The sequence below is a fragment of the Leuciscus leuciscus genome, assembly GCF_965113295.1.
Source record: "Leuciscus leuciscus genome assembly, contig: HAP1_SCAFFOLD_265, whole genome shotgun sequence".
Taxonomy (NCBI): Eukaryota; Metazoa; Chordata; class Actinopteri; order Cypriniformes; family Leuciscidae; genus Leuciscus; species Leuciscus leuciscus.
Window position 1 is genome coordinate 1 of NW_028118457.1, and position 12,875 is coordinate 12,875.

Below are 12,875 nucleotides of genomic sequence, written 5' to 3' on the forward strand. Positions count from 1 at the left end.
GGTGCTGCGTTTCCAGTGACCGTGAAGTATTCTTTTGGAGAGACTGGTGACTACAGCGTTGACATCATCTATATGGTGAGTGGATATCAGGTTTTTTTTTATTTTTTTATAATCATTGCTCTCGACTGTTTATGCACCCACTTGTTTTGTGTTTGTCAGGTCTTGTCCAGAGGATTGATCGTCCTCCATGGATTTCAGACGGTCAAAGCGAGGGCTTCTAATACAGTCACGAGCGGCTCGGTGTCTTTCCAGCTGTCTGTCAGTGTCGATATGGCTCCAGTAGTGCAGATTCTGGTCTACTGCGTTCTGCCCAGTGAGAATGTTGTTGTTGGTAGTGCGTCATTTGAAACCGAAATGTGTCTCCGAAACAAAGTATGATGTGCATTAGCACTTTTTTGGCTTTAAGTGGGGTATGATGACGTGTCCTAAAGCGTGTTGGTCCTTGTTCCAGGTGTCTCTACAGTTCTCTCCTGCTACGGCCGTTCCTGCTGAGGGAAATGTTCTGACTGTCTCTGCTCAAGCAGGATCTCTGTGTGGCATCAGTGCTGTAGATCAGAGCATCTGGATCTTGGAGCCAGGAAGACGTCTGAGTGCGAAAATGGTATCCTTGTGCAGTTGATTAAAATTCTTGTTGGCTTTGACTGACATTCAGGTTCAGCTTTAGAATTTGAGTAATGCTGAGAGAAATTGAACAAACCTATTCTGTTATGATTATAGCAGTTTTAGTGTACATCTTAACATACATTTATGTACTCTGTGACATAACATTCCAAACAGTAATGAATCTTGTTCAACACTTTTTTTCAAAAGTGTCCTTTTTTTCATGGTTTCAGGTGTTTGACTTGCTCCCGGTGCGATCACTATCAGGTTACCCAAACAGCGTTCAGGATGAACCAGAGTGTCTAGGTTTTCGACCACGTCTAGCTTTTGATATAGATCCTGCCTACACTGCTCCTACAAATCAAGCCTACACAACCTTCAAGGTAGAAAACTGTATTTTGTGACTACATGGTCACAAACTGAGTCATTGACTTTAAATCTGTCTTGTGTTTTGACTTGTCTCTCTGACAGAGCCTGGGAATGAAGATCGCAACAAATCTCGCTGTACAAGCCCCTCCGTGCCTGCTGTATCCCAGTTTCCCAGATGGTAGGTCTATGCAGAGAGGTCGTTCTTTCAGTGAAAAATTCTGCATGACTTGGTGAACTTGCTTTCAGTTATGTGAGGTTACCCTTATGAAAAAGTATACTTGAGTGATGTCCAAGTGTATTTAAGTATACATTATGTAGTACATATACTGTCAATATGTACTAGTAGTAAACTTGTAAGTGTACTATTTTAATACCGCTTGGGACTAAATTGGCCCACTTTTAGAATATAAGTGTGTTTAAGTGTAAGAGTAGTAAACTGTAAGTGCACAACTAGTTCACAATTGCGTTTCTCATTTGTACTGCAAGTGAACTTATGGGTATACTAGTAGTTTACTAATTTAATACATGTAGCAATTTTTTAGTTTACGAAAGTACACTTTGAAGTATACTCAGTAAACTAGTTTAGTAGTTTTATACTAGTTCTTTAAGTGAATTTAACATCATACTTGTAGTTTACTAATTTTATATTTTTGCTCTTTTACCGTGCTAAGCTACTAGTTTAGTAGTTATATACTGCAAGTTTTCTCTAAGTGAACTTAAAATTATACTTGGCTTACTAGTATATTTTTGCACTTGCAGTAGGCCTATACCACTGTTAATTTTTTTTTTTTTTATATACTTGAAATACCTTTAACTGTACTTTAATTTTAAACATTTTATTAGCTTCATGCATCCTATTTAATCAACACTTGAATGTTGGTAATGTAGTGAATTTCTAGCTCAAATGATATAGGCAATCAATTATGATGAATTGGGGTTATGGTTCATCTTTCGCATACAGTTTAATAAAATTATTGAAGCTGAAAAATAGATCAATTGTGTATATATCAATAACCCATCACAATGAATTATAATTTAATCATTAATATATCAGCGGTCCATTGTTCAGATCAATTATCAGAATAACTTTTAATGGAAATTAATGTAGTTATCAACAGTTGTTTGTCCAACAAACGGCCCAAGATTAACCCATCAATTTCTCAACAAAAACGATCTCTTATAATTCGAAGAAAGCTATTTTCTGGCCATGAAAAATCACCTTCCTGTTCTTATAAGATTTAGGTTACTTAAATAGTAACACATTTGTAGAGCTTTTTGTAGTTGTTAGATCGTAATGTTTCAGGGACTTTGAAATGTTGAGCAAACCGCAGCAATCAGGCATATATTGTTTTTAATAATATAACTACGAATACAGGATATTACAATTCACACAAGTATGCATACACAAAATACGAACACAAACAAATACAAGATACGAATAACGAAAGAGAGTGAGAGAAAATGAGAGGGAGTCACAGGTATAGCAAGTTTCAAACAGTGAAGTCTGAGACACCAAGCCTTTGAATCGCCCGAAAGGGAATAGACAACCTTAAGCAGTTTTGATTTACACGCCGTTTAATGTTTGATCACATTTTCTTACATTTGCGTGAGCAATCTTCTATCACTTGTTTCAGCTTCTATGTTTTGATCCGGAGATTCTGTACTAGATGTGTCATAGCGCCCCCTACCATATAACAGTGAAAACATGGACAGCTGGAATTCAGTCAATGGTGGGAAAGAGTAAAGTAGAAGTTAATTCCTATACACTACCAGTGGACTAGCCTACACAAAAAATCAGATACGCAGTATTAGAAATGTTTTATATCAATTTTCTAACAATGTAAGTTTCATAAGACTGTATATGAAAAACTATGTAAAATTATATTTAATGGGCTACTTGATCAAGAGTTCAAACAACTAGGATACTTAATTATACTTTTGTATATCTCGATCAAAAGATTGAGTACAAGTACAGGCCAAATATACTTTTCTCTCAGTATAAGTCAAGTACACATGTAACTAAGTATATTTGAGAAGTGTATATAAAATGTAGACTGAAAGTATGCTTTCTTATTTTTAGTTGAAAATAAGTATACTAATAGAAAACTTAAACTTTTTTTGTAAGGGTTATCACTGTGTACAAGATCAGGTTCGGTTTCTTATTTTATTTACTCTAAGCTATTCCACCCAAAAGCTTGATGCTATCTGAACATGTTAGTTTATAAGACGGTGTGTAATGTTTTTTAAAAAAAAGTATTTATTAAGCTACTCAAACAAAATAGTAAACAAGTACAAGCCAAGAATGCTTAATTATACTTTAAAGGAGAACTTGGTAACTTTTTTTAATGTAATAAAACTGTCTAGAAATCATTTGGATGGTTAAACAACCTGTTCTGGTGATATTGGTGACTTTTCCCGCTCCCCCCAGCGTTCCCAGGCGAAATTGGAAGTCTCGTGAGAAACGAGAATGAGAACGAGCGCAAAATACAAATTGCTTTATGGCAATTCGACATAAACAAACACGCATGTATGATGTATTACCAGATTACCCACCTCGGTAGACATAGCTCCACACAATACAGTTGGCTTGCTCCGATCAAAACAAACGCACATGAGCAGCGGTAGAGAGGGGGAGGAGGCCGCCGCAAGTGAGTTTTTTACGACCGTGTTGTGAAATATACGCCCCCCCACAGCTGTAGGGGGAGCTCGTGGGGAAAACATGCGACAACAAAAGGGAAAATCAGCGAAGAAGTGAGTAGAGTTCGCTAGAGTTACCGAGTTCTCCTTTAAGTAGCCTATATCTTGATCAACAAGTATAGGCCAATTTGAAGTGTATTTCTGAGAAGTACATACAAAGTATACTTTTTAGTTTAAAAGTATACTAATAGCACACTTTAATAAACCTTTTTTCGTAAGGGTACTACTTGTGGATCAACAAATTGTTGGGTGTTTTAATCATTTCCATAAATGCAATAAGAGGGGCAGTTATGAACCCTGTTTATTCTGCAGATACTAAGACAGTTTGGTGTAAAATTGCTTGTCTTTCAGTGGTGGTTTTGAATGGTCCTGTAGAAGAGGCTGGACCCAACACTTCCTCTTTTGAAGTGACTGTCAGGACTTACTTTCCAGAAACATGGCTCTGGCAGCTTGCTCGTGTGGGGTTCGTGAAGCATCTTGTTCCTTCTAAAGCTACTTGCGCAGTTTTTCTCCCTGTTCCCCTTATTTTTCTCCTGTCTTTCAGAAACACTGGATCAACACGAGTTCCCCTCACTGTTCCTGACACCATCACCACATGGGAGACTGAGGCGTTCTGCCTGTCTTCAAAAGGTTTTGGTCTGGCTCCTCCTGCTCTGCTGACAGTCTTCCAGCCCTTCTTCCTGGAGCTCTCCCTGCCATACTCCATTGTCCGTGGGGAGTCTTTTGAGCTGAAGGCCACAGTCTTCAGCTATCTGTCCAAGTGCATCATGGTCTGCCATGGTTTCTTTTATAATTCATCTGTATAGAGAAGGTCATGTGTCTTTGCTCCATGTGTTCTGTTTCATTGGCAGGTTAAAGTAACTCCAGCTTCATCCACTGCCTTCACTCTTAAACCATATACTGATCCGTATTCATCCTGTCTTTGTGCCAATGGGAGAAAGACCTTCAAATGGATTCTCTCAGCTTCTGTTCTTGGTCAGTTTTGGATCCTCTCTAAATTAAGTGTATATTAAGGGTGTTGCTCACTTCCTGTCTGTCACTGCAGGAACTGTCAATGTGACTGTCAGTGCTTCAGCTGAAGCATCCCAGACCCGATGTGGCACTGAAGTCGTGACTGTGCCTACGAGAGGACGCATCGACGTAGTCATTCGAAGTCTACTTGTCCTGGTAAGTGTTAACTAGCCTTCTGTAGTCTGGTCATGGAGCTCATGCTGCTTTACTGATGTGGTGTTATTGCTTCTATAGCCTGAAGGAGTTGAAAGGACAAACACCCAGAGTTGGTTACTGTGTCCAAAGGGTTTGTTTGCACTCCATGATTCCCAAATACGTTCTCCCTGTATAGCCAAACATTAGCCTAGCTCTAAAATGCTGATCCCTTCTCTTGTCTGCAGGAAAAGATCTTTCTGAAGACATGACTCTGAGATTTCCAACAAACATGGTTCAAGGATCTGCCAGATGCTCAGTTTCAGTCCTTGGTACTACATCTCATTCAGTAGAAACTGACGTGAAGTTTGGTAGAATAACTGTTTCTGATGTGGGTTTTATGCTTGACCTCTTGTAGGGGACATAATGGGTCGTGCGCTGAAGAATCTAAATGGGTTATTACAGATGCCATCTGGCTGTGGAGAACAGAATATGATCATTCTTGCTCCAAATATTTACATCCTACTGTACCTGAAGGTCACAGGGCAACTCACCGCAGCCATCCGAGAGACTGCCACAGGCTTCCTTCAGAGCGGTATGGATGACCAAATCCACTTTATATATGTAGGAGACTCAATTTCAAGGAAGCTTTGTCCTGCTCTTCCCATTGGACTATCACTTACATGTGCTGTATGATCTAATCAGGATACCAAGGACAACTGAACTTCAGACACAGCGATGGATCATACAGCACATTTGGTTATGATGAATCAAATACATGGTGAGTTTCACACTGTCCTACTGTTGTGTATAATCTGTCATGGCACAAACAGTTTGTTTAGTTTGTCAACCTTTTTCACGACCAGGTTGACCGCCTTTGTCATGAGGTCTTTTGGTCTAGCGAGGCAATTTGTCTTCATTGATCCACATGTCCTGCAGAGTGCAAAGGATTGGCTGATCAGCAAGCAGGGTTCAGACGGCTGTTTCATGCAGCAGGGAACTCTGTACCATAGTGACATGAAGGTGCATTACATGTTTCTAAATGCACTGGACAATTGACTGGTCTTCTAAATCAGTCTCTTTTCTTTCTTTTAAGGGTGGAGTTGGTGACAGTGTGACCATGACTGCCTACATTGTTGCATCGCTGCTTGAACTAGGTGTCCCCACCACGGTAACCAATCCAGTAGTTGTATAAGCTCCTTGCAGATGACCCTCCTGTTCTGGCTGACTGATATGCGCTTTTTTTTTTTTTTTTTTTTTTTTTTTTTTAGGATTCTGTCATTACCAACGGTCTGTCATGCTTGAGGCCTGTCGTTGGGAACCTTGGAAACACTTATGCCACAGCTCTGCTGGCCTACACCTTCAGTCTGGCCGGAGAGACCACCACTCGATCACAGCTTTTAACAGCCTTGAACAACCTTGCAATTTCTGAAGGTAAGATTTACCAGCCTCTTGATGTTGATTCATCAGGGTCTTTGGCATCAACTTTCTCACCTCCATCTTATCCTAAGGCACTAAGGTCCATTGGTCTCAGACGACATCTGGTGATACTCTGGCGGTGGAGATCAGCTCTTACGTGTTGCTAGCGGTTCTTGCTGTTCAGCCTCTCACGGCAGCTAATCTGGGTTATGCTAACCGCATTGTCAACTGGCTCGTGGCCCAGCAGAATCCCTATGGAGGGTTTTCCTCCACCCAGGTGCCTCTGACTACCAAACATGAGTGCAATCATTTTAAGGATTTATTTTTATCTTGTACTTGTTTTTAGGACACTGTGGTGGCTCTTCAGGCTCTGTCTGTGTACGCTGCTCAAGTGTTCAGCTTGGACGGCTCCAGCACTGTTACCGTACAGTCCTCAGTAGTAGGAGGAGACTCTTATAGCTTCAAAGTGAATCGGGACAACAGGCTGCTGTATCAAGAAAAGCCACTGAAGAACGTTCCAGGCAAATATAGTGTTAAAGCATCAGGATCCTCTTGTGTGTCTGTGCAGGTCTGTATCTTCATCCCATCTATCTATATTTGTTGTGCACAGCCAAATCTAAATGTGTTTGTTTGATTTTCTACTCGTACTATAGGTTGCGTGTTTCTACAACATCCCAACACCCGTTAAAGTCTCCATGACGCTGAGTGTCGAAGCGAAGGTGACTGGAGACTGCCAACCACTTGGAGCCAATCTCATGTTGAAGTTCACTGTGAAGTAAGCCGCATTGTGTCCTGTAACCAACTGATGTTTATGACTCTTACAAAAAGGGAAGCTGTGTTCTTGGTCTGGACTAAACCTCTTTTTCACACTCATTCAGATACAATGGTGTAAAATCAAGCACTAACATGGTTCTAGTTGACATTAAGCTCCTGTCAGGCTTCACGGCAGATGCGTCACTGGTTTGTATTTAAGATGATTTAGAAAGTCCCAAGATGCTTGAAGCTCCTTCAATTGTAATTGTGCAAATGATGTTCCCCTCAGCTTGGTTCTTCACCCCAATCGTTTGCCCCACTAGTGGAGCGGGTTGATGTTGAAGATGATCATGTCCTAGTGTATCTGAAAGAGGTGAGACTGGGTATATTACTAGCTGCCATCTTGAGTGTTGTGTATTTGCTGTTCATCCTTTCTGTCTTGTAGGTTCCCAAAGGCGTCCCCATGAGTTACACTCTGCTGCTGAAACAGGTTCTTGCAGTGGAAAATCTCAAGCCAGCAGTCATCAATGTTTATGACTACTATCAGCCAAGTACGCTTTCATCCTAACCATGCTTTGCTCTGGCTGAATTCACTGTTAAATGGAGTTCATTTTCTGTTCCTATTTCAGGTGATTCATTTGAGACCACCTACACATCTTCCTGTCCATGATTTGATTCAGTACTGGCTGTAGGACATGTGACTTGAATAAAACCACTATACAACCAGTTCTGTTGCCTCTTGTTCCTAACTGCACTTTTGCACTGCACTTTCCTTGATCTTTTGACAGTTAAGAGTTCATTACACTATAAAATACCCTGTAAGTTTCAAAACTTCCTTATTTCAAAAACTGCCTTTATTGAAACCAGGGCCAGAAAACCAAGGCATCTCAAGTGGAGACTTGTCACCTCACAGGGCAGTTGTAGACTGCCTTTGCAGAATACTATCAATGCCTGTAGGCTTGTTTGAGATGCGCCTTGCTTCGCCTGAGATGTGAGTAGGCGGCTGCCGTGAAAAGTGCAGGCAAACCGGACAGTTCTCTCTTCTCGCAGTGGATCAGACAGCTGCGAGATCAAAAATGGATATCGCGGGATTCACGCTTGTGCACAGTGTTGCTAAAACTGGATGTGTTTTAAGTTCTGTTGCTTTTATATAAAAATAAATATAATGAACAAGACGCCCAGAGTATGTATTTAATTCCATTCCAAAAACATGTTTATCAATCTTTTTTTCTTTAAAGGTGGTATCAGCGATTTCAGGCCCAAACATAAATGTTCACATTCATCTAATCTTACCTAACGATCCGCTAGCTGCCCACCCCATAAGCATGCCGTCAAAAAAAACGCGTCTCTGTAGGCAGCCTAGGCTCTGAGATCTGCACACAAAAACAGTTGTCTTCACCCAGTTTAGCCAAACACTCAAAACCCAAACAAATAGTGTTCCAACCAATCACTGACAGGGGTGGGTGTTGTGAGGTTTTGCGCTCGTGCACGGCTGCCTATGACGAGCCTAGGCTGCCTACAGAGACGCGTTTTTTTTGATGGCATGCTTATGGGGCGGGCAGCTAGCGGATCGTTAGGTAAGATTAGATGAATGTGAACATTTATGTTTGGGCCTGAAATCGCTGATACCACCTTTAATACGACACGTTTTCTTTAAATAAAAATTGCAATGCATAACCCATTGAGATCGCACTGTCAGATAGTTTGAGAATATTCACACATAACGTATACACATAAAAATAGTTTTAAAATAATTTAAAAAAAAAGAACAATTCATCACGGTTGTTTTAGCTAATGATCATTAAGCTGTGTCGTCAGCAAGTCGTTTCCCATCATGCTTTTGATCAGCGCAGTCGGTGGAGAGCAACTGCGCTCGACTGCAGAATTTGACACATCCGCCTTGCGCTCTCGAGAGTTTTTTGACATATGTTAGCATGACATCAGAGCAAGGCGGACCCAAGGGGGCAATCATTCGGAATAAACTGAAGTTTCCCCGGGCGCTGTCATTGATTAGCAGACCATCACCTGCTGTTAGCATTCCATTGACTCCCATTCATTTTGGCGTCACTTTGACAGTGAATAACTTTACATCTGAGGCTTTAAAGACTCCATTTGTCCATTATTTATTTCTAAAGAAACATGAAAAAGTATAAAAGGCTCCATTACCTTGTATCTTACGCTATGGCTACGGTTTTGTAAAAGTAGGCTAACAATTGATTCATAACCACGCGACTCTCTGTCGCACAGTAGAGAGATTACCGTATGGACAGGAGGAGAAGCTCGCGGGCAATTGGGGGGACGTGTCAAGAAGAGACCGTCATTCTTGCCTTCAAAAAGTTCACTTTTGAAAACTTGATTACAGTCAGCAATGTGGTATGAGGACAGCAATGCTAGAGCCTTTATGTAAACGGGTCACGTGCTGTGTTTGTCCAGTCAATATTATTGACACCGCAAATAAGGACTTTAGCCCGGGATTTAGGAATGTGCAGTGTGAAACGGCAGCTTATGAATAACCAGGATAACCAGAATTCCTCAGATGTTCCTCGGTTATGCGCAACAGAATGATAGTCACCCCTGCAATTGCTGAAAAATAAGCAATTTAACAAAAGTTAAGGGTCAAGAGCCCAACTAAAGCAAACGCTGATCACCATGATGGGGACCTCAAAGAAAACATTTTCAACCATCATCTAAACATCTGTTGACTCTCAATAAGAACTTCTGTAGACGTCTGATAGAAATAGTCAATCTGTTTAGTACAGAGATGGGAAGTAACGAAGTACAAATACTTTGTTACAGTACTCAAGTAGATTTTTCTGATATTTTTACTTTACTTTACTATTTATTTTTATTATTACTTTTTACTTTTACTCCTTACATTTTAACTTGAATATCGGTACTTTCTACTCCTTACATTTAAAGGAGTCATAACCTAGTATTACATTGGATACCTACTGCTGTATTATAGTATTTCAGGCCCTTCTAAAAAAGAAAAGTGGAAAAAAAATAAACACAGACCTACTTTTACCCTTATTTCTGAAGGCATTATTGTCTCGCGAGATCAATGCGATGTTTTGGCTGTCATGGACGCTCATTTTAATAATGCAAATGATGGGCGCGTTGATTGGTTGAAGGAAGGAGGGGGGTTGACACGCAGGTAACTTCAGCATCATTACAAACTGACATCATGGCGCAAGTGGTGAATGAACCCGACCCGGCCGCGACCTACGGGATTCAACCCTACATGTTTGAGCCGGACTCTGAACCAGAGCTGGAAAGGGAAGATGTAGAGTTGTTGGAAGGACGTCTACATCAAGATGTCTCTGAATGGTAAAGACAATCATTTTGACTGAGACATACATTAACATCGGTAACGAGCTAAAACGTTTGTTGCTATTTTCTCCCACATAGGTTTACCTTTTATTTAATGTCGATTACATTAACGGAGATGTAGTCTACTTATTTTATCAGCTTACAGTGGTTATTGAGATGAGACGTTTACTATCATGTGCTGTTTTTGCCTTGTTTCACGTTATTTAGACATTCAATATTTTTCTTCTTTAGACAGGTAACGTGTTGTTTTTCTTTATGTTTATTATTACTTGACTGTTTGTTTTATTTATCTATGTATCGTTATCTATTCTATAAAAAATCAATACAATGATATGTTGTCATAGTTATATAATATACAATTCTATGAAAATATAGCTGTATCATTTTCTTGTCTGTTTATCACTGAGGGCAAACTTCATAATAACAATGTATCATATTTTAAACTATATTTATGTACTTTTCAGTGAGTCACAGTGTATTAGATGATTCACTAATGTCCAGTGAAGTGGCTCATTTGCTAAAATACCATCCTGACTCCTGACACTGTAGTGGACATTATGCATCAAAGTGTCAATGTCACAATCTCACTCTTGTCTACTCCTAGCAGTGTTTTTGTAATTTGACAGATATATCAAAATCATCTAGTCATTCGTTTGCATACAAGCATTGTAACCTACTTTTTTGTTCATATATGTAAATATTATTATTTTTTTTTGTTTGTTTATTTATATCACAGGTTTTAAGAAGGATGAATCAGATACAGACTCCTCCCATGTGTATGATTCAGCATCCTGGATTAGACCCAGTGTGTTTGAACATCTATTCTCTTCAAAATGCAAGAAACATTTATATGCAGGACTATGGACATCTGCCTATTGGAGGCAGTGAAAGGCAAGTTTTATTCAGCAACTGTAAACACTAATTGAATAAAGATTATTGGCATTGCCAACCTTATTCAACACAACAATAGGAAAACTAAGATGCTTGTTCAGTCTGATCATTGCATGTACACTAATAATTGCAACTTTACTGGTAATCTACAATTGTATTGGATGTAAATAGAATGTTATAGAACACAATAATATTTACAAAAGTTCTTGCAATAAGTACAATTTGAAGAAACAAACACCTGCAATTTAAACGTTGCTTTATTTTTTTTAAAACATGCAAACTTAAATCATTTTTTTTTTAAACATTGTACATCCTATTTACAGTGAATACAGGCACTTATCATATCGGTGCTTTGTGAGTTGGTGCTGGGGACATCTTGGACACAAGATCAGGGTGGTCATTCCTGCATGTGTGGTGCTGCGTATCCGCCGTGAGTTCCCCGATTCAGATGGAGGATATACAGTTGTGTTCAAAAATAATAGCAGTGTGTTTAAAAAAGTGAGTAAAGCTCAAAATCCTAATAATAACTTTTATTTCAATACACAAAAATGCATTGGGAACACTGCACATTCTATTCAAGATCAAAACATGAAGAAAAATTTATCAAATTTGTTATTACTTTATAGAAAGTGAAGAAAAGGGAATATTAGGCTGTTCAAAAAAATAGCAGTGTCTGCATTTTTCTTTACAAAGTCAAACATTTACTGTATAAAATGAAAAATGCTTGAAGATTTAGCTTTCTTGTGAATCACTGAACTAATATTTAGTTGTATAACCACGGTTTCTGAGAACTGCTTCACATCTGTGTTGCATGGAGTCGACCAACTTCTGGCACCTGTGAACAGGTATTCCAGCCCAGGACGATCGCACTACAGACCACAGTTCCTCTGCATTTCTTGGTTTTGCCTCAAAAACAGCATTTTTGATGTCACCCCACAGGTTTTCTATTGGATTAAGGTCCGGGGATTGGGCTGGCCACTCCATAACGTTAATCTTGTTGGTCTGGAACCAAGATGTTGCTCGCTTACTGGTGTGTTTTGGGTCGTTGTCTTGTTGAAACACCCATTTCAAGGGCATTTCCTCTTCGGCATAAGGCAACATGACCTCTTTAAGTATTTTGATGTACTCAAACTGATCCATGATCCGTGGTATACGATAAATAGGCCCAACACCATGGTATGAGAAACATCCCCATATCATGATGCTTGTGCCACCATGCTTCACAGTCTTCACAGTGTACTGTGGCTTGAATTCAGTGTTTGGGGGTCGTCTGACAAACTGTCTGCGGCCCCTAGACCCAAAAAGAACAATCTTGCTTTCATCAGTCCACAAAATATTGCGCCATTTCTCTTTAGGCCAAATTGTATCCTCTTTAGCACATGTCGTTTTTTCAACAATGGGACTTTGCGGGGGCTTCTTGCCGATAGCTTGGCTTCACATAGGCGTCTTCTAATTGTTGCAGTACTCACGGGTAACTTTAGATCTTCTTTGATCACCCTGGAGCTGATCATTGGCTGAGTCTTTGCCATTTTGGCTATTCTTCGATCCATTCGAACGGTAGTTTTCCGTTTTCTTCCACGTCTTTCTGGTTTTGGTTGCCATTTTAAAGCATTTGATATCATTTTAGCTGAGCAGCCTATCATTTTCTGCACTTCTCTATAAGTTTTCCCCTC

At 39.8% G+C, this 12,875-nt stretch overlaps 1 protein-coding gene and 1 long non-coding RNA gene across 2 annotated transcripts; both read left to right on the forward strand.

The window, feature by feature from the left end:
• Positions 1 to 9: 9 nt before the first annotated feature.
• On the forward strand, positions 10 to 7,708 carry LOC309491454 (alpha-2-macroglobulin-like). The gene is made up of 23 exons (XM_082190512.1): positions 10 to 75; positions 160 to 372; positions 452 to 601; positions 834 to 983; positions 1,072 to 1,147; positions 4,018 to 4,129; positions 4,211 to 4,436; positions 4,518 to 4,641; positions 4,712 to 4,833; positions 4,912 to 4,963; positions 5,058 to 5,141; positions 5,228 to 5,404; positions 5,515 to 5,590; positions 5,676 to 5,832; positions 5,906 to 5,980; positions 6,081 to 6,243; positions 6,321 to 6,505; positions 6,575 to 6,796; positions 6,882 to 7,003; positions 7,107 to 7,188; positions 7,271 to 7,354; positions 7,427 to 7,532; positions 7,611 to 7,708. The coding sequence occupies exons 1-23, from the start codon at positions 73 to 75 to the stop codon at positions 7,649 to 7,651; spliced, it is 2,802 nt and encodes a 933-aa protein (XP_082046638.1). The 5' UTR covers positions 10 to 72; the 3' UTR covers positions 7,652 to 7,708.
• Positions 7,709 to 9,744: 2,036 nt separating this feature from the next.
• LOC309491459 lies at positions 9,745 to 12,844 on the forward strand. The gene is made up of 3 exons (XR_014203130.1): positions 9,745 to 10,308; positions 11,048 to 11,202; positions 11,526 to 12,844. It is a non-coding gene; the product is annotated as an uncharacterized lncRNA (long non-coding RNA).
• The last annotated feature ends 31 nt before the right edge of the window (positions 12,845 to 12,875 follow it).

Excerpts from the sequence above, each read along its gene's own strand:
- LOC309491454 (XM_082190512.1), top strand. Across the intron at positions 373-451 it reads AAATGTGTCTCCGAAACAAA|GTGTCTCTACAGTTCTCTCC; the intron begins GTATGATGTGCA and ends TCCTTGTTCCAG. Across the intron at positions 4,130-4,210 it reads TGGCAGCTTGCTCGTGTGGG|AAACACTGGATCAACACGAG; the intron begins GTTCGTGAAGCA and ends CCTGTCTTTCAG.